This window comes from Abramis brama (assembly GCF_963993115.1).
Source record: "Abramis brama genome assembly, chromosome: 3".
Classification (NCBI taxonomy): domain Eukaryota; kingdom Metazoa; phylum Chordata; class Actinopteri; order Cypriniformes; family Leuciscidae; genus Abramis; species Abramis brama.
Genome location: NC_139965.1, coordinates 44,286,482 through 44,313,736, shown reverse-complemented (window position 1 = coordinate 44,313,736; position 27,255 = coordinate 44,286,482). Strand labels below are relative to the sequence as shown.

At 38.1% G+C, this 27,255-nt stretch overlaps 1 protein-coding gene across 4 annotated transcripts in view; it reads right to left on the bottom strand.

Annotated features, from left to right (window-relative positions):
* Positions 1-6,186: 6,186 nt before the first annotated feature.
* LOC311079576 (protein phosphatase 3 catalytic subunit alpha) overlaps positions 6,187-27,255 on the bottom strand; it is a 185,943-nt gene continuing 164,874 nt past the window's right edge. The window contains exons 9-15 of one of the 4 annotated variants that reach the window (XM_084109130.1): positions 23,832-23,957; positions 23,671-23,742; positions 18,695-18,721; positions 16,913-16,997; positions 14,156-14,253; positions 11,446-11,475; positions 6,187-7,989 (exon numbers count right to left, since the gene is read on the bottom strand). In XM_084109130.1, coding sequence (XP_083965256.1) covers positions 7,790-7,989; positions 11,446-11,475; positions 14,156-14,253; positions 16,913-16,997; positions 18,695-18,721; positions 23,671-23,742; positions 23,832-23,957 — 638 coding nt within the window. In that variant the 3' untranslated portion in view covers positions 6,187-7,789. The remainder of the gene's footprint in view (positions 7,990-11,445; positions 11,476-14,155; positions 14,254-16,912; positions 16,998-18,694; positions 18,722-23,670; positions 23,743-23,831; positions 23,958-27,255) is intronic. The other 3 variants (XM_084109132.1, XM_084109131.1, XM_084109133.1) reach the window with 3 other exon arrangements.

Sequence of the window (27,255 nt, the reverse complement as noted above, 5' to 3'; positions counted from 1 at the left end):
AACTCATCAGTATATGTTTGATCATCATTCAGACAGCAGACTTGTAGGCTATTAATAAATAATGGATACATACAAGCAGATGACAAATACGTTATAATAACCGTAATTAAACTACTAAACTATACCCGTTTCATCTCTATACAGCACTCTGACTCTGTAGGCATTATTGTCCGACTCGAAATGAACACAGTTACTGAGAGTTTCTGATATTATCATCATTCCGTGAGATGAAATTGTCCTGACAGACTGAGTGCGAGCTCATGAAGCTCCGCCCCCTGGGTCGTCCAGCAGCAGCTTATTTGCATTTAAAGGGCACACACTAAAACAGCACGTTTTTCTGTGCCCCAAAAAATGACAATTTAAACATGCTGTAAAAAATGATCTGTTGGGTATTTTGAGCTGAAACTTCACATACACACTCTGGGGACCATCAGAGACTTATTTTACATCTTGTGAAAAGGGGCATAATACGGGTTGTTGTCAAACAACAATAACAATAATGCGCGTTTACGACAGAGAAACGCTCGTCACTTCGAATCAACAGTGGGGCAAGAAAACAGCTATTTGCCGATGTGCCTAAGGAATTACAAAGACCGCGGGGGTATCGATGGCGAGACAGCCAGCCCGAGAACGTGGAAAGGCCACGGAGACAACGGCGAAGTTTGTGTTTTTTTGTTAATGATAAGTGGTGTAGGCAATATACTGTACCACACGAGAGACTATCTGTAACCCGGATGTTGAGCTATTATGCTCAAGTCTCAGGCCGTTCTTCTTCCGAGAGAGTTTGGGAACATTGTGATGTGTGTTGTTTATGTGCCCCCAAGTGGAAACGCAGGGAGAGCTGCGGCCCAAGTGGTGGATTGTGTACATAGACATCTTCAACGTACACCAGATGCTCCCGTGCTTATTTTGGCGGATTTCAGTCATTGCAAACTTGAAATGTTTTTACCTGGGTTTGAACAGTACATTAAATGTGAAACTAGAAACAGTAAAACTCTTGATAAATGCTATGAAAACATCAAGAACGCATATACAGCCAGAGCTAAACCACCGCTGTCCAATTCTGATCATAATACTGTTCAGCTCATCCCCATCTATTGCTCAGCCCTTAAGAGAAGCAAACCTCTTATAAAAACTGTTAAAGTCTGGTCCACCGACAGTATTAAAACTTCGAAGGGGTGTTACTTGAGTACAGACTGGGATATCTTCCATGATTCAGATTTGAACAAATCCACAGAAGTCATCACAGCTTATATTAACTTCTGTGTGGACGCTGTGATACCCCAAAAGACAATAAAGCTGTATCCCAACAACAAGTCCTACATTACTAAAGACGTCAAGGACTGTATTAAGTGCAAGAGGCTTGCTTTTAGGAATAAGGACCAAGTGCAATTAAGATCAGCAAAGAGGGAGCTAAAAAAGAAGCTCAGCACAGCTAAAAATCAATACAGGGAATCCATAGAAAAGGACTTCTGTGCAAATAATAATAATAAAAAAAATTGTGGGCCACCATGAAATCCATTACAAATATGACTTCCACCAGGAAACCACTGCACACAATAGACGAAAATACTATGGCAAATGATTTGAATAACTTTTACATTAGGCTCGATTCAGATGATTTCTCTTTATAATGGGACAGTGTCATTAACACCATGACAACTGATGATGGTGTTCCACGGATAGACGTTAGTCCCAGGGAAGTGACAAGACTTTTTAAAGGAACAAACACTAATAAGGCAACAGGCACTGATGGGGTCTCGGCTTACTTTTGAAGACATGTGCAGAGGAACTTATACCAGCCTGGGTCCCTGTTTTTCAAAGGTCTGTTGATTCACATTCAGTTCCATCTCTCTGGAAAACGGCAATCATTACTCCTATTCCAAAAAAAATCTGTTCCCCAAGAAAATAATGATTATAGACCAGTAGCCCTGACTTCTATTATAATGAAGTGTCTGGAAAAGCTAATGGTGGGGAAGCTGAAGTCAAACATAAAGGGACAGCTAGATCAGTATCAGTTTGACTATAAAGACAATCGTGGCACTGATGATGCTATACTAACTACAGTAGACTCTATTTTGCAACATCTTGAAAACCCCAAGGCATACGCTAGACTACTATTTGTAGTTCTACCAGAAAGACTCGGGAGAATAAATACCGTAACAAGTATAAATTTTTTAACAGCTCAGCAAGCAAGTTCTTTGGCGTAGCTCGCATTCCGAGGGTACGGAATCTGCATTTCCTGCCTGAAGATGAAGGCAGGGGCGCAGCCGACCCCCTGTGAGGTATGGGAAGGGACCATCCTGGTGGTGGTGGGGAGGATGGTGGGGAGGATGGAGGGGAAGGGACCATCCTGGTGGTGGTGGGGAGGATGGAGGGGAAGGAACCATCTTGGTGGTGGTGGGGAGGATGCGGTGAATGAAAGCGTCAGTTTCTGCAAACTCAGACATGTAAAAGTACCGCTCTTTTATACTACAAGTATTAGAACATAATTGGATAGATGAGAAGGTAATAAGTGACGTAATAATATAGTCTTCCCGGCAGAACTTACGCTAAAGCTTTCATATTTCAGCTCTGCTTTTAATACTCTGCAGCCACACATCCTTCTCAGTAAACTCAGACAGATGTCTGTTAACCCCTACATCATCAGGTGTCATCACTCATTTTTGTCCAACAGGACTCAGCAGGTCCGAGTGAACCAGACATTATCTGAGTTGAAAGTCATCAACACAGGTGTTCCTCAAGGATGTGTAAGTTCGCCCATTTTGTTTACATTATACACAAACGATTGTACAAGCAGTCATCTGAGCACTTTTATTGTTAAGTTTTCGGATGGCACTGCCATCTTGGGACTAATGGATTCAGACACTGACATTTCTGGCTATTGTTTGGAGGTTAAAAAGTTTGTACAATGGTGTGAGGACCATCATCTCATTGTAAATACTAAGAAAGCAGAAGCAATTATTTTTGATCCAGGACATCTGGGAGATTCTTCTCCATTACTGGTCCATAACATTTGTATTACCCAGGTTTATTCTTACAAATACTTGTGTGTACATACTGGCTGTAATCGGTCTTGGAATGTCCATGTGAGTTCCGTATGCACTAGGATACAACAGCAACTTTACTTTTTGCGAAGACTGTGTTTGGGTGTTCGACAGAGGGTAATGATGTTATTTTATCATGCTGTGATAGAGAGTGTATTACATTACGGAATTGTAGCCTGGTTTGGTAACATATCAGTTAAGTTAAAATCACAAATAAATAGACTGGTTCATACAGCAATGAAAGTGATAGGGGTGAGGGAGCATCCCTCCTTCCAAATTCTTTTTGAGAAGACCATAGTTAAACAGGCTAGGAAAATTATAGCAGACCCCTCTCATGTCCTGCATTCAGAGTATGAACTGCTCCCATCAGGTAGACGCCATAGGGTTCCAATTAAAAACAGGAAAATATATCTGAATAGGTATAAACATTATTTTATCCCTTTATCACTGAATCTCTTAAACTCAGGACATAAGGTGGGTGTGAAATGAGGGGCTGTGTTGTAGGTGCTGAATGCACTTATGTCTGTATTTGTTTTGTGTTTGTTAATGCACTATAACTGTATGTATTTTTATGTGGCAGCCTGTGTGTCCAAGACAAATTTCCCAAGGGACAAATAAATTAATCTTGAATCTTAAGCGGGGTCCCAAGACATGCTCCCTCATGCAGTTTTTTTTTTATTTGTTTGTTTGTTTATTTATTTATTTATTTTTGCAAAAATGGTATCCACACATGAAAAGTTGGTTGATACATAACTGCAAAAAAATAATAGCCGAGTTAACAATTACTTGCTTTCATATCATTTAAAGGCACAATATGTAGTTTTTCGCCGTTAGAGGTCGCCTATTCAAAACAAAGGCGTAGCTTGACGACGCCGCGATTGAGCCTGGAATCATGGGAGTTGTTGTCTTCACTTTACAGCCGGTGGAAAATAATCCGACGGGATTTGGGCAGAAATCATATTCATGGATGAGATTGTTCATCATGAGTATTATGTAGTATGAAGCAGAGCAGGGCCGAGTGCTGTGGGAGCGGAACGAGGCTGCTGGAGCGATTGCTAATGAGAGATGAGCGTGAGACACGGCTCGAGAGCAGCAAAACTTTTATTATGCCGCAGATGCCGCTGCTGCTTCTTCAGGTCTGCGTACTGTGTGTTGAAAATTATGTTATAATGTTACTCTTTGCGTTCGCTCGCCGGCTGCTATGAGACCCTTGTTGCACATTGCAGTAAGCTAGATCAATATTAGAATATCATATTAATAAATGCTGGATGGTTTGTGTTGCTAAATGACATGCAATTAATTTTAAAACATATTGTATGATTGAGAAAATGCTGCATTACTGTTACTAAAAATAAAGCTGCATCTGATTATGCTATGTTAGCCACTTGACAAAATAGTGTTTTTCTCTGGGACATGGTAAAAACATGGTACTCGTGGAAAATCAAGAAAACAAGCGATTCAAACAATAAGACGAACAGTGTTGAACTATTTAACAATTATTCGTTTTCTGTCTATAAATGTATCCAAACAGTTGTTCCCTTGTCTATTATACCTATTAAAGCATCTTTGGTGTTTCCATGGTTTCTGCAAAATAAAACCGGAAATCGAGGGTAACTCAGGTATGACGTCACTGATAAGGCGACGCAATGACACGGTCCGTAAAATAGCTTATTTCTCTGGATTTAAACATTCTTGGAAACATCTGGGATGATAGAAGTACACAAGTCAACAACATATATTACACTGTTCTAGTGGTTTTTGGATATTTGAATCCAAAAATCTTACATATTGTGCCTTTAAGCACCTGGAACCTTATCAGTTTGACAGAATGTTCTAATTCAAAGTACAATGAGAAGTCAAACTACCTTCACGTAACATTTTCTTATTTTGAAATTGTTTATTTTCCTGAATTACTAATTGTTTATTTCCTACAGTTCATCAGGCTCTTAATGATTTCATCTATGTCATCTCTTGTGCAGCTCTTGAAATATCTGCAGGCCAGGGTTTTCCTATCAGTCATCATTAGAACACATTTTACTCATTGTTCTATATCTTGTAGGCTTCTTGCCCTTATGAAAATGTATGACCAATGATGCCTCCTCAGTACAGTGCTGGTTGGGTTGTACTTGATTACCTGCTGATATTTGCAACAGCATGATTGTTAGTGTCATATTGGTTAAAATACTATCTAATTTAATGTTAAATCAAAGCCAGAAAATATAGGAAAGAAATAAATTAATTTTACTTAAAGATTGCAATTCTACAACCATCCATTTAATCCATTAAACGACCACATCACCAATCCTAGGAAGACAAGGTTGGCTCCTTAGCAGAACTTTGCTTAATTCCATCTTATCCCAAAACAGGATGTGATAATCTATTTCCTTCCTACTCTATTGTGCCTCACAAATATACAGGAAAGGGAAATTCAAAAACACACTTCTTCAGAGTAAACAGTTAATGTTCTGCAAAGCCTGAATTCATTTGATACAATAAGTCCAAAGCATATCATCAATATTAATATTTTCACAAGAACACCTTTCAGATGAAAGATAATCCAAGGTTAGGCTCCCATGAAATCACATTACATGCCTTACTTGATGCCATTTATTAAAAAAAAATAATTACTGAAAATTAAAGCACATTCACTGATGTTACGTTCAGCAATTGTTTTTAAAGGAAACAGACTGCACTACCTCACATAAACTTCCTTTCCACCTATTCAGGTGTTTTCATAATGGCTTGAAATGCATCCTCTTGTGTTGCCAGATTTTTATCAAAGAACTTAATCATGTCCTTCGAAGGAAACACCTTATGGTAATGTGGCTGCCAAGTACTCATTTCCTAATCGGTTGTTATTCCTTGTCCAATATTCATGGCCTCCAGGCTCCAGCTTCCGGAGTGTTTTTGTGGACCCTGAGCCAAATTTGTTTCTGTTTGGCAGATGCAAAATCCATCACATGAATGCATTATATATATATATAATTTATTTTTGCTGGAAACTCAGACCAATATCAAAAAGGCAAAAGTCTGCTAAATATTAGTTTAAGTGCATTACAGAAATGCTTTCATGGCAAAAATACCAAGAATGTCCACAATCATTCCTAGTCAAAAAACTCACACAAGCTGTTGACAAGACTGAATTTCATGCACAATTTTATTGAACAGTAATATAAAATACCTTTTTTTCATAGTTGCGAGTGCATGCGTCATCTGCCAACAGTTTGAAAGTTAAATTATAAAAGCAAGGCTTCATTTTGTGTAGTGAATTACTTGGGCACTTAAGCATTTGTTTAAAAAAAAAAAAAAACAGTGATGGAGTTTATTTTTTGTGAAGTATTTAGCAACAATAAAACTGATATACAAAGCAGAATTAATCATAATAATAATATGAAAATTACACTTTTGTCTGTGGCAACTTTACAAAAAAAAAAAAAAAAGAGAAAGAAAGAAAATAAATAATCTAAACCTAACAGCTATCATGCATTTTAAGTTTGACATTAGAGAAGCACAAACCTAGTTTACGTGACACCTAAACATGCTAATTCAGACTACTGGTCTACATGCAAGCATTTGTTTAAAACCATGATTCCTCATCCATATTAATAGTAGATGCTTTGATTACAAAACAAGTTAAAGGCCTGAAGCTTTTCCAAGCGTAATAGCTAAGAATGGCGGTACATTTCCAGGACTTGACCACTAAGGTCACTACAGGTAAAAACAGGCCTTGGCAGCCAAGGTAATTCAAATTTTCTTAGTTAAGTCTTATAAAACATGCATAGGCAGATCAATCACCTTTTACTCTCGCTTTCCTTCTCATTCTTTTTTTCTGTTTCTTTCTTTTTTTTTTTTTTTTTTTTTTTACAGAACATAGGTGCTTTATATATATTTTTTTTGTTTGATCTCATTGTTTGAAAAGCAGAAAAAATAATAATAATAAAATCACACATTTTCCAGCAAGCCACAATAAATCTACCCCCAGATTTACCCAATGAAAACAAAGACATATATGCAAATGATAAATGTAAATTCCAGTTTTTAACTCCAAGAAAATCCATATTCAGCAAGCTAGCTTGCAATTACACAAAAAGTAGGATCCAAGCACACACCAAAGAAACCTGAGGTAAGCATAATCTGTACAAAACCATAAAACGTTCCATTTTTGGCATTATAACAATGTTGCAACATTCTTTTAAGACTGCCTAATTTACTATAGAGCTAGTTTATAAGAGTAGCAAAAAATGTATCAATAAATTATCCTTACTTAGTTTGTACACCCTTTTTGTTAAAAACTTTTTTTACGTTCTGTCCATTTTTAGTGCTGTATTTTTGTAAACGTACAATATTTAGTAAGAAGTTACACACAAAAAGAGAAACTAACAAAAATCTTATATCCAGTAAGTAAAGGTCTTTTCACATAAGATCTCTCTGACACCTGCTGTAATTCTTTATGCCGAAACCCAGATAATCCCCTCTCCCAGGACAACTTTTTATAGTTTTTATGCCCCACCCTCCAAAAAAATTAAAAATTAAAGGCATATCCAAAGTGTCACTCTGTATTATGTTTGAAATGCTGCTCTCCCCCTCACCTCCACTCTCCTTTATCTCTCTTGTCCTTCTTCCTTTTTTCCTTTCCTCTAACTCTACACTCCAAATCCTTCCTTTCCCTCCATCATATATGGCATGGAAAAAGATAGGGAGGGGCTTAATCGCTGTGGCGACCGTGTGGGATTGATGCAGGATCACTGTATATTGTCGCTGCCACTGCTGGTCTTGCCCTCAGTGCCGTTGGTCTCGGACGACAAAGCCTTATTAAGAGAGTTGAGGCTGGCGTCACAGGGCATGGCATTTCGGCGGGGTGGCATTCGTTCATTGATGCGGTCCAGCCCTTTAGCCTCCGCGAAGCTGCTGATCTTGTGCTGAGGTGAGAAACCTTTGATTGCTGTAGCAGAAAAGAAGGAAGATGGTTCAACAAGTACACATTCATTAGTTTATTTAGTAATTTAACTGCTTGAAGTTCACACAGTACTTGAGCAAAGTTGAACTGCAATAATATTTGAGCCAATGGCACAAAGTTTCACTCAAGCCAAGTTGCAATTTTCTAACAAATTTTTTACAAAAAATGTGATATTTTATAACTCTAATTCAACATTCAGTATACTACATTGTGCATATGAATACTTCACAAATCATATATACACACACAATGTCTATGTCACATAGAGAGACCAATATTGAGAAAAAGCAAAACTTCTTGCAAAGTACTTGAAGCAAGGTGTTATAATATATAAGATATATGAAGAGAAAACAAAATATCCACACTGGTCACCAATTGTAGGATTACTGGGGCAGTGCTGGGTGATCTCGGTTCTGGAGGGCCTTCGAATGAAGTAGCATTCTTTGCATCACTCAATGAGGCACTGAACGTTTTCAAGATATCCTGCACAAACCTGAGCATTCACTGGCTATCTAGAACAGAGCTTCCCACCACTCTCAAAAACAAAAGTTCAAGGAGGATGTATAAATGAAAAGCTAGAGGATGAAATCATTTGAATAACCAAATAAAACTCTTGATAAAAGACAAAAAAAAAGGACACAAAATAAATAACTGACTTAGCAAAATACACTAACAAGGAACTTGGTGCTAAGCTAACGTCTTATTATGACTTTAACCCTGATTTCCTGAGTAGGGAACGAGACGCTGCATCAGAATGTTGACAGCTGGTAATTTAATGCGTGTTTACTGATCGGACAGCTACTGTATCTGATTTGTTAAAACAGTTACGTTTACACTTGCCCACTTAAATGTATCTCTGCAAAATGGATATAAATCCGATCTTCAATTCCCGTGAATTTAGTTCACGTCAGCGAATGCAACAGATATGAGCTGCATTTTATTTATCATCAGCTAATTTCAAGATCAAAGACCGCAATAGGAGAGAGAGCAGCATCAGACCATTTAGTCTCACTACTTTTAATGAAGATGATTGTGTTTTGAGCATCTGCGACTTACTTTCTATTTTATTTGCGGCAGTTTGCGCATGGGCTTGCTGAAAAGATACACAGATTCATTTGCAGCGATGTGTGTTGCAGTAGCGCCGTAATATCTGGCTATAATATGTCATATAGCTTATAAGACGCTCTCACACGTTTATTTTCTAACATTTTGGGAGCAGTAAAATTTAAATATGTGGTTTCAACAACCAGATGCATTTAGACTTTGCGGCCGAGACCACCTCCTGATGTGGTTTGAGAGATCGGCAATTTACAATTGGCAAGATCAGGGCATTTACACCTGGTCTTTTCACGATCTGATGGCTATTCAATCTGAGAAAACGCATGAAGTGGACAGGTGTAAACAGGCACTATAGGAACGCTTCCTTATGACCGGTCTCTGAAGCACATGTGAAATCACACTAATTCTATTGACTGCCGGTAGTCATATGACGTAAAATTACTTAAAGTGGCATGACTATAAAATGGCAACTGCATTGAACATCATCAGCTTCTGATTGGCTGATAGAAGACACTCAGGCATGCAGGAATTATGGTAACGAGACACAGCATCTCGTTCACTACTCAGGGAACAAGAATATACTCAGGGTTATAGTCAAAACAAGAGACGTTCCCTTTTGAGAGAACGCAACACAATTGAATGTTGATGCTAAGGGAACGTCAATACCCACTATGCCTCACTGAAAGGATGCCTGCTCTAAGGAAGTGACAAACATAAAGAGCAAGAACCTAAGAACCCATAGAACTAATATTGAGGAACTAATATTGAATATTGAAGGTATTTCACACACCCCATAAGCCTCAGAAATAGCCTGCACAATCTAGTGTGCTAAAGATTGCTTAGAAGCCGCAGAGCCCCTGCTGCGTGATCCAAAACAGACAAACAGTTGTTCTGATTTACGCCACTGGCCTGAGTGGTGGACATAAATACTAAGGGCCCAAAAAGGGCATAAAATATTCAGCCTATCCTGATCTGCAGATTGAAAAAGCGGAGGACAGAAGGCCTGAAGAACCACTGATCGTGGAACTGAGGAAGGTAACATTGGAACATAATCAGGCCTAGGATGTAGAATAGTTTAGACTCCACACTGAGCAAACTCAGAACAGGAGAAAGCAACAGACAGGGCCTGAAAATCCCCTACTCTCTTTAGCGAAGTAATCACTAGGAGAAAACAACAATAAGAGGTTTGTTTTGAGGATTCTTCTGATCTGCAAGGCTAAACTGTGCTAAGCACACACAGCGAATCCTGAAGACAAAAAACTGATAAGGGTTCAATGCAGGCACCATTTGGAGTCATGCGACGAGCCATTTCACATCATATGACTACCGGCAGCCAATAGAATTAACTTGATTTCATATGCTTCAGAAACCAGTCATGCAGAAGCGTTTCCATAGCGTCAACATTCTGATGCAGCATTGAGTTCTTTCGAAAGGTAACCACGTTACACCTGTTGAAAACATGCAGCAAACTACAGGGAAATACAAAGATCAAATTGTTTTTTGTGAATTGTGTAACTTTCCAGTTATTTAGCAGAGGGTCTCCTATGTACAATGAACACGATTTGTGTAGAGGTCAGACGTAGGTTATTAGCGGTAAAGAAACACAAGGACATGACACAGTCACAGAGTAACCACAAATAGAAAAAAAATATGGATGAGAGTATCAACACAGTTGGCACCTCTTCCTCTAGGAGAAATGTTCAAGAACAACCACAGAACACTTAGGCTGTAAATAGCAGTTACAAACCTGCTATTTAGCAAGCAGCTGACATTGTTCTTGCTGAGGATTTTATTTTTTTTAACTGAGGGAGACCCACAAATGTGTGAGTGTTTTGAGTCTAGAGCTAATGTTTAGCAATTTAAATGGAAAATTTGTGCAAGAACAAAGGACAACTACATCAACTCATTGTTTTACAGGGGTCCAGACAGTTTTAGGGTTATAAAAATGCAATTTTACATTAATTAGACTTGTGAATAGGCCAAAATGGTGTTTGTGCCACATTTAAGCACTCTGTGTTTTCAGAAAATATATTCTTATTGTAAATAAACCAATATTGTCAATTGGAACTATTTTGAAATATAACTTATTGTGATTTCAATCTGATGCATTATGTTACCGTGATTTGACTGACCACAGCTTTTTCAACAAAACCTGTGTTTTCCGGAACGGTTTGATCCCCTTTAAAACAATCAAAGCATTTTTCTGTGTGTGTTTCGTCTTTTCTTTTCCTACTTCTGCTCAACACACTAACAGTACAGTGTAATCTGGCCAAACACCCAAAACACTACACAAGCTACATTGACATGAATGAACCCTGTGGAACCCTTTATCTGTTGCACAGATGCAACAGAAAGAGGGGAAGGGGCTGTAGACCTATTTACCTTCATCTGCCTCTATAGCCTCAACAGTAGCTGAAGAGAAGAAGAAGGGGGATTGCAAAACGAGTGAGAACAGGTTACATTTGTCCAGTCAGATGAACAGCAAAAGAGCCCAAATAGACACACAACATCATTATAATTACACTAGGCCCACTACAAGGCCAGGACGGAGGGAAATAATAGGGTAGAGAGAGAGAGAGAGAGAGAGAGAGAGAGAGAGAGAGAGAGAGCAAGACAAATGATGGGTAGTTAGTTGCAGATGAGGCAATGTGACACAGAGATTTGACTTTTACTATGAGAGATGAGTTTGGGAGACATGACATAAATTGGAAATTAACGACGAAGCCAAAGTACATCAGACTTAATGGTCAGTCAAAGCAATCAAAGGGATATGAAGGAGATCAATGATTGTGTCTTCCATTGCTTTGTTTTAAAATCTGTATAATATACCAGGAGAACTACATTTCATTATTTATTGTGAATGGCAACACCAAAGCAAGGGGAAGAAGTGACCCAAAAGCTGGGTTCAAGGGTTTTTAACAGCCACTTGTAAGACTTTGATTTTGTGTTTTGTTGGTAAAAACAATGGCATTCTTTGAAGTTCTATCAGCTTACAGAACAAGAAAATCCACCATCCTTGCATTGTGTATGATTATTTTCAACTTACCTCATTCTACATTCACCTTAGCACAATCATCACAAGTAATCATATAAAACTACAAGAATACACTTTAAAAAGTTCAGAACAGCACACACACACATACATATACACAAAACACATTAAAGCTAAACGCTAAAGACATCAGCTTTGATGGGGGCACAACATTGAAGTAAAAGCACAATGATGTCCATGTACAAGGGTGGGGCATCTGTTGTGATTCTACCAATGCTGTAGCAGAACATCGCTGACATCACTCTGTCTCTGGCATGTTCCCAGACCAGATAGCCACATGCAAACATGGCCACTCACATCAAATTTGGCTTACATGTTGTGTTGTTTAAGTAAAACTAGTATTTAAAACTAAAGCAAAACCTAATAGAAAACATAAGCAATGAAATAACTGCATAGGATCAAGTGTTTCCAAATGAAGTAATATACAGAACATGCCAGTACGACAAGAGCAAGTTTGATTTCTGCCTTGATTTGTGAAAGACAAGACCAATTAAATTTAATTGACATCTTGTCAGTTTTGTGTATTCTGTGTAAAGGGGCATGATGTTACAGATATAAGGTAAGACTTAATGAAGTATCACTAGACAATGTGCTAAAATTACACATTTATTCATGCCTCTTTATGTAATGATGACAAAACAGCATTAAAATGCTTAATTGTGTTATTTTAGGTACATTCTTCCCTTTCTGATTCACTATGTCCAGCATCACAACACTGTCATTTATTTAAATGATTACAAGGAGACCCCATGAAATCAAAAGCAGCTATGTGTTTTTAGTTCCTATCTGTTAGCATGTCTATAAGCTATTGCACTCCAAAAAGTGGAAAAGGTATTTAAATAAAACAAAGATTAATTTAACAATTAAAATTTTGGTCTTTCACTTTCTCTGGAAATTGGAACAAAAATATTCATAACCAATCCTGCATTCTGCATCTAAATTTGTGTAAAATAAATAATTTTCTCTAGAGTGAGAATGTCCTCTTCCTCTAATACCACCTCCAACAACTATCAATAGCAATCAGCAAATCATGTTTGTTTTTTTTTTATTGAGAAAAAAGGGACAGGCACTTCTATTTGTACTGTCCCAAATTCCAGTTTCAGCAGAAATGACAGTTCCGTTCAAAATGTTCAGTAAAAAGAGTAATATGGTAACATATTATCACAATTTGAGACAATTGGTCTCAATATATGAGAAATCAAATTGCATCCATTAACTAATTTAATTTTAATATTGTGGCCTTTAAGAGTCTTGTTCTTATAAAGCAATTAATAAATCTAAATGTGCTAGTTGTGCTGCTAATTTTGCAGCCAAATTCTGTGATCTTTAAGACATCTTCAGTCTTTAAGATTCCTTACGGATATCCTGTCCACCAAAAGCATTGTTAAATCTGGACATAGTAAATCTAAGGTTAAAACATGTTCCCTGAGTCATTATTCGTTCTTGTACAAAAGCATTTATGTTGATTCACTTGGGGCTCCTTTGAATAAATGGTGGCAAAGAGTGAAACTATGTTTCTTAAGAAAAGATGATCGGAATTATACTTGCACAACTGATTATACCTGCAGTTTCTAGGGAGACAGGAGAATGAAGAAGAGGCAATATTTGAAAAAGATTGGAGAGAGAGAGAGAGAAGAGAGAGAGAGAGAGAGAGAGAGAGAGAGAGAGAGAGAGAGAGAGAGAGAGAGAGAGAGAGAGAGAGAGAGAGAGAGAGAGAGAGAGAGAAGCCAAAGGAAAAGAAGCAAAGAGGAAAGAATATAAGTTTCACAACACAACCACCAGGGGGTGCAGAGACTTTACATTGAATAAACCTACCAGACTGTGCATATTTGTACATTACATATTTGTTAAGCTGAAATAGAGTAGACTCGGCTGTAAATGTGAAAACACTACCTGGGGAAATTAAAAGATGTAAATCATCTCTAAATGTACTGATCGATACTGTGAAAATAACAGCCATGGAAAGAGCTCTGATTTAGAAAGAAATATTAAAGTGATTTACATATTCCTGACCACAAAACGAGTGTGTGAGATTCTTACCATTCTGGAGTTTCTCTTTGCCTCCAGATAGAACGCCACTGGGCAGCATGCCAGTTGGAGTGAGACCTTTCAGCGTCAGAACGCTCTCACTCTCTTCTCTGCAACAGAAACATGTTGTTATCTACAATACTAACACACAAAGATAAAAAAAAAAAAAAAAAAAGGCAAAGTAAAAAACACACAATAACTGCCAATGACAAAATAATTTACTTTACCCTCTATAACACACAATTAAGTACAAATTAATTATTTTGCAGATTATTTGATGATCTTTTATTTATCATATTTTATTGTTTGTATCATATTTTATGGTTAAACAAACAAACAAACAAAAAAAAACCTTACTAGATAAATTTCTGATAATAAAGATGCCTTTTCACTATCTCTGACAAATGACAGAGCAGAAGTCATTAATTCCCAATGCAGAGTAGTACAGAATCTGTGTAGAGTTCCGACCAAATGCATATGCGGGAAATTCTGATGCGATTTGAACTTAGGGTGGTCTAAAGTATTAAAGCTTTTGTGGCTTGAACTTCTGCGATCACCCCAACAAATGTGATGTATTCTTCTCAAAACTATGAGCACAAGGTGAACATTACCAATATTTTCCACTTAAATAATTTTTTAACACTATTTCAGTAAAAATGCCGGTTATGAATAATTATGTCCTAAATAACCATTTTATAATTACTGCCAATTATTGCACAAATTGACAGTAATTTGTTTTAAATAAGTGGAGGGTAACAGCTGATTCGCAACCAATTTGAAAGTTCAATGCAAGCCACTAGTGGTCGAAACAATTGTACCTGATTGTCCGAGATAGTAGGCAAGATTAATAGGAAAGGCAGATTAACTCTTCAACAATGGTAAAAGCTGTGACAGATGTTTTCTTTAGTAGATGGTTTGCAGGTCTTTGACTTCACTTACATAAGCAAGAGTCAGATTTTTTTTTTTTTTTTTGGTGCAGTTCCATATGACGTTATTAGCTACTAGCTACTAGCTACTAGTTATTAACTACTACTAAAGCTAAACTACTGTATATGACCTAATGTGTTTCTACTCACGATTGACACTTGTTCTACTAGTTTTCATTTTGCATTTGTACAAAAGGAAAAATTTGGCACACCATAGCTCCATAAATACAGAAATTATTTATTGTAGATTTATCACCAAAAGTGATGTTTCGAACCATATGGCTCTTTGTCAGACAATTAAATGATTAGGCCCTAATACACATAACATATTAGACAACATGACTACATCACCTGATAAAAATAAAATAAATTACAAACATATAATATGTATACATGCAGTACCATAATGATCTCAACAATAGCATTTAAATGAAAGGGCAAAAAACAAAGAAAGTGAAAACATCAAAATTTACTTACAAAACACAAACCTTTAAATCAATCTGGGAAGATATTTAAGATCCGAGGAATGATTTCCTGTAAGACTTGCCCTTGTGGACTTTGCTACATTGGCAAAACTAGCACACAGCTTAAAATCCATATCTCTGAACATCAAAGTGCCATCAGGCCTCATGACCCTAAGGAATCCAGTAGCAAAATATTTTTTTTAGGTTGAGACATTCGGATTCCACAAGTCTGTATATTGGCATAGAAGCAGTAAAATTGCCTTGAAGAGGGTGTGAAATTAACAATTTGGTTTTAAAGCATGAAACTTACTGTACACTTTGGACACAGTATAACCTAATGGTCTTAGTGAACAGTTTGATATTCACTCTTCTCTTTAATAATTTATTATGGCTTTTTTGTGATATTCTGTTCAGGTGCAGTAATATTTCAGTAAGTTGTTTATTGTAACTGCCATAGTAACATCCAACTCAGTCACTTGCATTTATCAATCTTTTTGCACGTTATCCATTCAGTAGTTGTTAGTTACTCTTGTCTATCCTTTTGTTAATTCCGTGTGATAAGGTAAGAGGCTCTACAAGTTAACAATATCTCACAAATCCTTCAGATTGGTAAGATGACGAACTTCCTCCAATTTATATAACTCTAATTCAGTCAACAATCTTCCATGATTGTTCTTTATTTTAAAGGAGAAATTCCTTTGCTGGTGCCCCGTAAAAGACGAAGGACACTCTCACACTCACCTTAAGTTACGTGTGACCAAAAACTCAATATTAATATTGATACTAAATATTAATATTAATATTTAAGACCATAAATCACTACAACCATATAAAGAAACGCATTGCAAATAGCAAAGACCACACTGGAAATGTTTCAAGGGGACCCCAACATGTGACGAACCTGGCTGGGACATGCTTATTGTTCAATGTCTACTCGTCAGTGGTCTTGTTGATGACCCGAAAGCTGAGATTTTTTTTGAGATCCTGATTGTATGTTCGTTGTGAGTATTTGCAGAGCGTTTCGGTATTTGGTTGCATTGTGAGTATTTGCAGCACATGTATTGTGTCAAACTAAAGAAGATATTTTCTTAATTTGCTGGTGTTTTTTCGATTTGCATGTGTCTTCTTCAGTTGCAGCGCATTGAGCTCTCTCGGCCACCATACATATGGCTCGAAACGTCACTTTTGTTGAGAACATGCAATGATTTTTTTATGTTTATTTATGGAGCTTTGGTGTGCCAACCTTTTCCCATTTTGTTACTGTTTTATTTTTTTTATTTTTTTTTGTGTGATTGAGCACCCTTAATGAGCTTTTTGCCTGCAGGATGTGCGCACTTTTGTCTAATTCCATTTTGCACATGTACACAAAGTCATCTTACCGAAGAACCGAGAAAACTCGAGCCATCTTTCCAATGGCACGGATCTTGTTTCGGATTACCTCCTTGCGCGCAGAAGCTGTGGCACCTGTGTGACACACACACACACACACACACACACACACACACACACACACACACACACACACACACACACACACACACACACACACACACACACACACACACACACACACACACACACACACACACACACACACATAAATATACATATGTCAGTGTTACATAACTGTATACAAACAAAAACAAACATGCTTGAAGAGTCCCTTACAAACATGCTTGAAGAGTCACTTCATTAAAACACAACCAGCAACTTAATCTCCAAACCTCACAATTTCAAACGTTCACAAGCCATAATTACATCCTGTCTTTAATGTCCAGAAAGACAAATTAATACATTGGGTGAACACTTCCTTTGGACTATAATTACCCAGACTGTTGACTGCAGGGGAAACTCAGTTGGCAGAACGTGCTGTTTCAGCACACTAAGGGCAGATCAATAGAAATCCTCACAGTGGCCCACATCTCAGGGCTGAAATGCATGCTAAGCATTCTGTTAGCCTGCTATCGATCCTTACAGTCATGGATATGGATATGGTTAGGTTAATCATAGTGCCATACTATACAGATGCTAAAGAAAAGAACCTTGTTGGTTTTAATTGAGAATCTACCTAGTTCGTCAAGGTAAGATTATAGAAAACAGTGTGATGAGAAAATAACAATACAAGGGAGTGTCTTGCATACGAACAGGTTGCAGCACAGAGATTTTTGAGTGTTTGAATAAATGTTATATTTCTTTAAGCTTTGGTGATACAGTGGCCCTAAAATGTAGTCAACTGTTAAAACTATCTCACTTTTAAGTGTGGCTTCTGTGTCCAAATTAGGAGTTACATCCTTCAAAAAATGACTTTTGATTAGTGAGGTCAATTCACTTTAGAGTCTTAGATAGTTTCGAAATTTTAAGCAGAGGTTACAGCCCCTGATCACATAATGATCAGAAAGGCATCTTAGACTGCTTACGACAAATGTCAACTTTATTGTGTTGAGTTAAAAAGAGTTCCACTCTTTAGAGCCCCACATTCTGTTACATACTGTTAAGCTCTGTCCAGCTTTTTTGTACATAAGAACTTATGCAAAGGACCCCTAGGAACCATGGTCGACCACGCTAGTTATCCAGGGCTTGTTTAAAGGTGGGCTTGTTTAAATTAGTTTACCAGTCATTCAAGATTTTTTTTTTAAAGTATGTTATTTTGCACATCACTAGTTTAAATACATTTTGGGATCACTGTATTCATACAGAGGTGGAAAACATGGAAAATGGCAAAAAATGGTAGGGAATGATGACAATTTGATGTGAATTGGTATGAGAGATATAAAAGATGAAGGCACTGTTGAGGTTCTGAGAACTGCAAAGCAATTTATAAGGTTCACATTCTCTTATACTCACATCGGTGTGTTCTATTTTCAGAAAAATGTTAGTGGTCTGCCTGATTGCATACTCACCCCACTTAGTAAACAAAATTCTTGTCTTTTCAAACAGTACAGAGTTCACACGCAACAAGCAATGGCCTTTTAATAGTTTGAAAAACAATGTCAACTACTCATCCAGTTCATGGTGACCAGGGTGCATGAAACATAAGAATTAGTACCTATGGATATTATAAGTAGGTTCATTAGTGAATTTTTGGTGTTAGCTTAATCAACCAACTAGAAAAAGGTACAAACAAGAGGCATGACACCGCATTGGATTGTCGGAGGTTGTACCTTTCTTGGGCCCATATATTAGCTGTCCTTCTCAAGATACACCCCCAGAAGAAACAGAAAAAGAACAGAAGAATGATCAATGAATGGCTGAGGAATGACAGGGAGAGAAAGAGAGAGAAAAGTGGCAAAAAAGTGCATCCATCAAAGAAACAAAAGAGAAGAAATGCTTTAAAGAACTCTGAAAAAAGAGAAAGAGATTCATTAGATGAAGCAACAGAAGTAATATTTGAGAGGGAAAGAGATGGACAAAATGAGTGAGAAAAAGAAAAGACAAAAGAGAAACAAAATAAAGATTATTAAATGGATATAAAAAATAAATAAATAAAAAAAACTGTCGGAGAGAGTGATAGTGTAGCATCAGAGCATGATGAGATGTTAGTGTTTATAATTTTGTGCTCTACCAAAGCTTGAACTCTTTAAATATTTCTGGTCAATCGTTTATTTGTCATCTGACAGTTTATGTTTATTTGGAATGGCAATTAATTGCATTTTTTTCTTACCATGGCTGTATGGTAGAAAAAGATCAAAACAAAATTTTATATTTAATGTAATAATCCAAGTCTTTGCTCTTTGATTATTTCATTCAAAAGTCTGAGACCACACAAAAAAATCTGAATAATCTTTTTAATTTGTAATTAAAAAATGTAAACAAAGTAATGTTATGATAAGAAAATTAATAAGAAATATAAAAAATTCTGCACTAACATTTCTAACTTAGATGTTCTTGCTTCCACACGCTCTGCTGTCAATAAAGCAAAAATATATTCTGAAATGAATACATTTTCAAACCAAATTTTCACTTTGACAAAATTATGTATTGAAAAAAATTCAATTATGAATAAAGTTCAAGATATTTGGAACCCACTATATGTGTTTATTACATACTAAATATTATCATATTCTGTTCCTGTTTTAACATCTGTCCTATTGAATCTTATTTTGCTTGTACCTTAAAGGGATGGTTCGGAGTAAAATCAACCTAGGGTCCTTTGCACCATGACCTTGAGCCAAACACCCCCCCAGAAGCCTTTTTCCCCTTGGTTGAACATTATTAAAGTTAGAGCTTATTTAGAGAAATCAGCCGAATGGCTTAGTGCAGGTGCTAATGGATCCTATGATGTATCTTGTAAATTACCCCACTAATAATGCCCAGAATGGTACCAAACGTATACAGTAGTACAAATAGGTTCTGTAACGAGGCATTGGAAAGTTTGTAAGTACATCAGGAGTTAATTTAAATAACACTTGCCTAACGGCCCATGCTATTGCTAACCCGGACGTCGACGTCACTTCAGTGGTTTGGGAAAAGCACGTAAAAGTCATGGCAGAAAGCGATGCATAAGGATGTAGTGTAACGACGAATTATTATTTTTTCCAAAGTGTTAACAACTTAGTGTTAACTAATAATTGTTGCAAACTGGTACTACCAACAAAATATTTGTGCATTCCTGGAACTGGTCGTCGTTGCACTCAGGCCTGAAGTTAACTTTTTTGACCACCAGCCACTGTGGCAGGTGGATTTAAAAATCCACCCGCCACAGTGACTTTTTACCAGCCAGTTTTTTGTTTTGTTTTTGGCCTCATAAAAGGTGAAAAAAAAAAGGAATTGCACAAACATTTGTTCTTTAACTTGTAAGAATACACATTTAAGTGCTGTCAAGTTATTAACGAGATCCTTACAAGTAATAATGACTCTTAGAATACAGATATAGACCTAGTGCAGCTCGTATGTAAACAAATCACACGCGGCTGTGTTGATGGCTGGGCAGCTGTTAGTTACAGCGTTCAGGAACCGTTAAGCAGAACTAAATTAATATTGTTATTACTGGTAAAGTTACCGGGTAGGCATTTTCTCACCGGTTCCCAACTCCCAACATCTGTGCAACTGTCATTGTAATGTAGCTTATGTCAGCGTTGCATTATCTCATCTCATCTCACCAACAGTTTAATACTTAACTCACATATTATTCAAACGTAGTCAGAGAAGGGCCTCATCGTTCTCTCCGATCACATATACGTTCCGAAACACTCAAACTGCGCTGCTTTCACAGATGCTTTCTGTACTCCAGTAATGTGCCGCCACATTTTTAGCTAAAATCCAACGAAATGGCTGACTTCGTTTAAATGTCAAAGAACAACAGTTAAAAAAAAAAAAAAAAAACGCAAAGACCCGGCCCCTTTAGTTACTGTTGCTATGTCCGACAAGCTACACCGCGCTCACGCCATGAAACCATGATCTCATGCAATGAAAAACACATCGCGCAGCAGAGACACTGACAACACGCTGACAGACAAGACAGTCCAGGTTACTTTTGATATTAAACAAAGTCTCAACGTTAAAATTTGGTAATTTTTAAAGAAATTTAGACAATACCGTTTTTTGGCTCTGTAATGTGTCTTGACAGATCGCTGTGGTGCCTCAGTTAAAGCTGCTCGTGAACCGATCATCTCTTCCTTCTAGTTAATTTATAGCATCAAATAAACATGAATGAACATAAGAAGGAATGTAGTTTTAACTGCGGAAAGATGTCAGTAGGCCTACTCAGTACACTCCGTTTTTTCAAGTTCAAATCATCCAACGTTGAACTCTCCTGACTGCTTTGTCGGACAAAAAAAGGCGGATTCGGCGGATTATGATTTGCCAGATCGCCGTCAATCAAACTCCCCGCGAAGGGTCGATTCTCATTGGCTACCTGCCAATGTGGCAGGTAGATTGACAGTGTTACCCGCCAATTGCAGAATTCACCCGCATTTGGCGTGTGGTCGGGTGTTAATTTCAGGCCCTGGTTGCACTACATCCTTATGCATTGCTTTCTGCCAGGACTTTTACGTGTAAGGGGGGGGGGGGGAGGGGGGGATGGTTTACTCCGAACCATCCCTTTAAAGGTACTGTATGTCATTTTTGTATGCAATATGTTTGCTGAGATCTAGGAAACGTTTCGTCTTATCATTCCGGCAACCCGAGTGTGCACTGAATCTGAGGAGGGCGCGGTAGAAACAACTCTCCAAAATTTTTAATTTTGACTTCGTATCCATTTCAACCACTAGCTGTCAATATTACATACTGCACCTTTAAAATTTGACATAAAAGCTGTTAGGAACAGAAAGGTGCTCCATAAGGTGCATTTCATACTGATGTGTATAAGTAAGTCTATTAAAGGGTCACGACACCCTAAACCAAAATTTCTGAGATTTTAACAGAGGTATGTGTGTTGAACACCATTGAAGACAAAGTTCAGGCGTGTTCCGGCGCAAACGTTCCTTCATGCTATTTTGCAGATTTAGAAAACAATTGCGCCACTAACCAGGAAAAAATAGTTTAAAGTCAGTGGCGCGTTGCGCATGTTATTCATATGCTATTTTAAGGGCGCATGCTTGGCCATAATCAATGTAGCGTGTGCATTCTCATCTACACAGAAGCAGCAGTTTTCATTTTTGCAAATCATACATTATTACGATAGATAGATAGATAGATAGATAGATAGATAGATAGATAGACAATTTATTATAAAAGCATACATCTAGCTTACACATTTACCCAAATTATCATACGCCTTTTTAACCGAAGTTAATTTGGGTGGGTTTCTCCATCCCCAACGTCCCTGACAAGAGCGTTGCTCTCCTCGGCTGTGAACCGCTCCTGGCGCGCGTCTGGCAAATCCGCCGTTATAATAGGAATCCGCTTTAGAACAAAGCGCGTCTGCTCTTAAAGGGAATGTGAGATGACGCGCTGATTGGTTTATTTCACGTTACGCCCAAACCACACCTATGAATAATGAAGCTACTTCAGACCAACCCATTTTAGATTTGCGCCTGGCGCAAGAGTCATTTATCCCGCTGGGAAAATAGCAACAGCGCCAAGACCCGCCCACAAAGTTACTTGCGCTTTGCGCTTTGACACTTGCGTTTCAGATCGTTAAAATAGGGCCCCTAATGTGTGTGTAGCAACCATTCAACGGGAGAATGGTGGACTTCGACCTTGTACACCAATACAAGTTTCGTCTTGCGCGTGATGCGGTCCCGAGGACTTTTCTATCGCTTCAGAGGTGTGTGTGTGTGTGTGTCTAAAATGTAACCCTGACCGTTTTACTTGCCTTTTGTTAAATAATCACTCGTTATTAAAATTAAGATATTTCGATAATACCTCAATTGTATGGAACGTATGCTTAATTTGTGCAAATTTCTATGTCACTATCCATCTTTATTATGTGGGTTTAGGGGGCGCGTAGATCTAGGCTATGTACGGAACGTTTTTTTTTTAAGCGAATTTTTTTTTATTTTCAAATATATGCATTTATAGTGTGTATATAAACAAATATATATTTTATAATGACATAATTATACATACATGTGCATTTATATGTTTTAAATACAATTATAAGGTATCAGTATATTTCATTAGACTATAACTTTGCCAGCTATAAAAAAATCTAGCATTTCCTCACGTGTTACCACTGATTTTTAGTGACAGTCGGTATGCATGCATGGGCCACTGGCGATGACAGTCCCCCCTCTCCCCTGCCGTGCCACACCACACCCACTCCCCTCCCTTCTTCTCACAGCCACCACGCCCAATTAAGTTGCATTTTTCAAAAAGATTGTGAGCTAGACTTGAGCTGAAAGAGGGGGGTGTCGTGACCCTTTAATGTCTAACATTTTGTTGGTATGCTTTGCACAGGATTTAAACATCAGCTAGCTACTGACTGTCATTTAGCAGACACTTTTCCCTGAAAGTAAATACTTCTCTCCAACATGGAGATCATAAAATAATCATGTCCCTTTGAGTGGTAAGATCAGTAGCATCTAAATAACTTAAGGGCAAAAGGTTCAGTAATATTCCAGATTTATTTAGAAGGAATAGATGTAGGGCACCCCCATGTGAACCCAACCATGCACTTTAATTTCAAACTTTTTGTAATGTTATATAGAAACAGGACGATGCATGTGCTTGCTTTGCGTATGACTGAATTTCTTACCATCTATCTCTTCATCAGTGGTCAGCTCATCATTGGAGCAGATGCTCAAGACATTTACCAGCATCTCAGTCACTACGGGAACAAGAAAAATAGAGAGTTTGTTTGCTGCATTTATTAAGGATTTTATGCCACATAAAATCTGTTGAAGGCAAATGGTTTACCTTTCTCCCCAACGAAGGGCAAAGACCAAGTGAAGACATCCATGAAGTTAGGCAGCCAGTAAGGATGAGGAGAACAGTTAAACTGTCGAATGTTCATGACATTATTCTCATATTTCAGCACAGCAGCTGTATAAGGAAGAGAGGTACAAAAAAAGAGAATACATAAAGAGAGAGTATGGGAAAGTGGTGTAAATGATACAGCTGGATTCTGCCAAACGCTACATCAGATCTCAACACTGTCTCAGATGTACAACAGACTCCCTCCCTCCCTCCCTCCCTCCCTCACTCACTCACTCACTCACGTTTAAATGCCAAAAAACTATAATGGATGTGGAACTCCATCTTCAAAACATATTTTGAGGTTGAATGATTTTTCTAGAACTACCAAAACAAAGGAATTTGAATCTCTTAAAATAATGAAAACAGTACCATCAAGCACAAGCTATTATCATCAATGCTTCAAGGTACAGCCACACTATGTTTTTAAGGGGAAATACTATAAAGATCTCCACATATCATTTGACTAACAAGAATATGAATTTTACTTTTAGCTCACATGTCATGTATTTTTAATGAAAACTTCCTGGAGATGGCTAACTCCATGTGATCAATCCTGTCGATGTGGCGACCAATGTGCGCATGTCCTAGATCAGTCGAAAGTTGACACCACACATTACAACTCACGGAGGGGGACTTTCCTGTCCCATCATCTTAGTGGTGTTTGAGAATAGCAGGTCATCAAACATGGAGTGGCAAGCAGGTGTCAATCACATGTCAAATACCAGACATAAAAGACCTGAAGATACAGTACGCTGAACATAAACACGCCTTAAATGTCACTCACGGTCCACGGCCCATACATCTTAGCGATATATTTATTATTAGATAATGCAACATTGCTATTAATTAATTAAAAATCCACACCATAAATGCCTCTGAAAAGCTGACCTTTAAAGTCCACCCACAGAAACTGCAGAGGTTGTGCCTGACAGAGTTAGAGAAACACCTAACTTCCCTCCAAACAACACAAACTTTAAAAATGAATATGTTTCCATGGAATAAACTAGAAGGGAAGAGGAAAAGGGGAAAAGTCAAATTAAAGGATTTTATATACGTATGCAGTCCACTACCACTAGATGTCTCTCCACATTTTAAATCACAAACCAACTTTGTTTATGCACCATTTTAATCACCACTCAGTGTTTTTTGCAATTCACTTACGTTGCGCAGTGATATATATATATATATATATATATTGTGACGAGCGTCCTTGGAGGAATCAGCGTCGCCCTGGCAACCAACACAAAACACCTGCACGTCCTCACCGCCGGCTGATCGGTCACAGCTGCTCCCAATCAGCCCACAGCAACATAAGCAGCACATGCTGAGCAAACAGACAGACTCTGGTCTCGAGCCGAATGAAACGCTGGTCTAACCTTTCTCTCTGTTCTCCCGAGAAAGCAGCGAGTGACCGACAGCCCACCACTTTGGAGCACGTTTTGGACACCCACTTTCGTTTGGATTGAGCACCGCAGAGCACTTAGAGCACCAGCCATCACGCACCGGCTTGCCTTCTTTCACCAGTTTTATTTTATTGTAAATAAATCCACCCTCCGGGGCCTTTTCACGAAGCCTGCCTTGTCGAGTGATTCTTCACCCCGTGACTATATATATATACAGTGAGGAAAATAAGTATTTGAACACACTGCTATTTTGCAAGTTCTCCCACTTAGAAATCATGGAGGGGTCTGAAATTGTCATCGTAGGTGCATGTCCACTGTGAGAGACATAATCTAAAAAAAAAAAATCCAGAAATCACAATGTATGATTTTTTAACTATTTATTTGTATGATACAGCTGCAAATAAGTATCTGAACACCTGTCTATCAGCTAGAATTCTGACCCTCAAAGACCTGTTAGTCTGCCTTTAAAATGTCCACCTCCACTCCATTTATTATCCTAAATTAGATGTACCTGTTTGAGGTCGTTAGCTGCATAAAGACACCTGTCCACCCCATACAATCAGTAAGAATCCAACTACTAACATGGCCAAGACCAAAGAGCTGTCCAAAGACACTAGAGACAAAATTGTACACCTCCACAAGGCTGGAAAGGGCTACGGGGAAATTGCCAAGCAGCTTGGTGAAAAAAGGTCCACTGTTGGAGCAATCATTAGAAAATGGAAGAAGCTAAACATGACTGTCAATCTCCCTCGGACTGGGGCTCCATGCAAGATCTCACCTCGTGGGGTCTCAATGATCCTAAGAAAGGTGAGAAATCAGCCCAGAACTACACGGGAGGAGCTGGTCAATGACCTGAAAAGAGCTGGGACCACCGTTTCCAAGGTTACTGTTGGTAATACACTAAGACGTCATGGTTTGAAATCATACATGGCACGGAAGGTTCCCCTGCTTAAACCAGCGCATGTCAAGGCCCGTCTTAAGTTTGCCAATGACCATTTGGATGATCCAGAGGAGTCATGGGAGAAAGTCATGTGGTCAGATGAGACCAAAATATAACTTTTTGGTCATAATTCCACTAAACGTGTTTGGAGGAAGAAGAATGATGAGTACCATCCCAAGAACACCATCCCTACTGTGAAGCATGGGGGTGGTAGCATCATGCTTTGGGGGTGTTTTTCTGCTCATGGGACGGGGCGACTGCACTGTATTAAGGAGAGGATGACCGGGGCCATGTATTGCGAGATTTTGGGGAACAACCTCCTTCCCTCAGTTAGAGCATTGAAGATGGGTCGAGGCTGGGTCTTCCAACATGACAATGACCCGAAGCACACAGCCAGGATAACCAAGGAGTGGCTCTGTAAGAAGCATATCAAGGTTCTGGCGTGGCCTAGCCAGTCTCCAGACCTAAACCCAATAGAGAATCTTTGGAGGGAGCTCAAACTCCGTGTTTCTCAGCAACAGCCCAGAAACCTGACTGATCTAGAGAAGATCTGTGTGGAGGAGTGGGCCAAAATTCCTCCTGCAGTGTGTGCAAACCTGGTGAAAAACTACAGGAAACGTTTGACCTCTGTAATTGCAACCAAAGGCTACTGTACCAAATATTAACATTGATTTTCTCAGGTGTTCAAATACTTATTTGCAGCTGTATCATACAAATAAATAGTTAAAAAATCATACATTGTGATTTCTGGATTTTTTTTTTAGATTGTCTCTCACAGTGGACATGCACCTACGATGACAATTTCAGACCCCTCCATGATTTCTAAGTGGGAGAACTTGCAAAATAGCAGGGTGTTCAAATACTTATTTTCCTCACTGTATATATATATATATATATATATATATATATATATATATATATATTATTATTATTATATATTTTTTTATATATATATATATTTTTTTTAATGATACATATTCTGTTTAGCAACTCGGTTAATAAAACTACATGTAGAAAGACT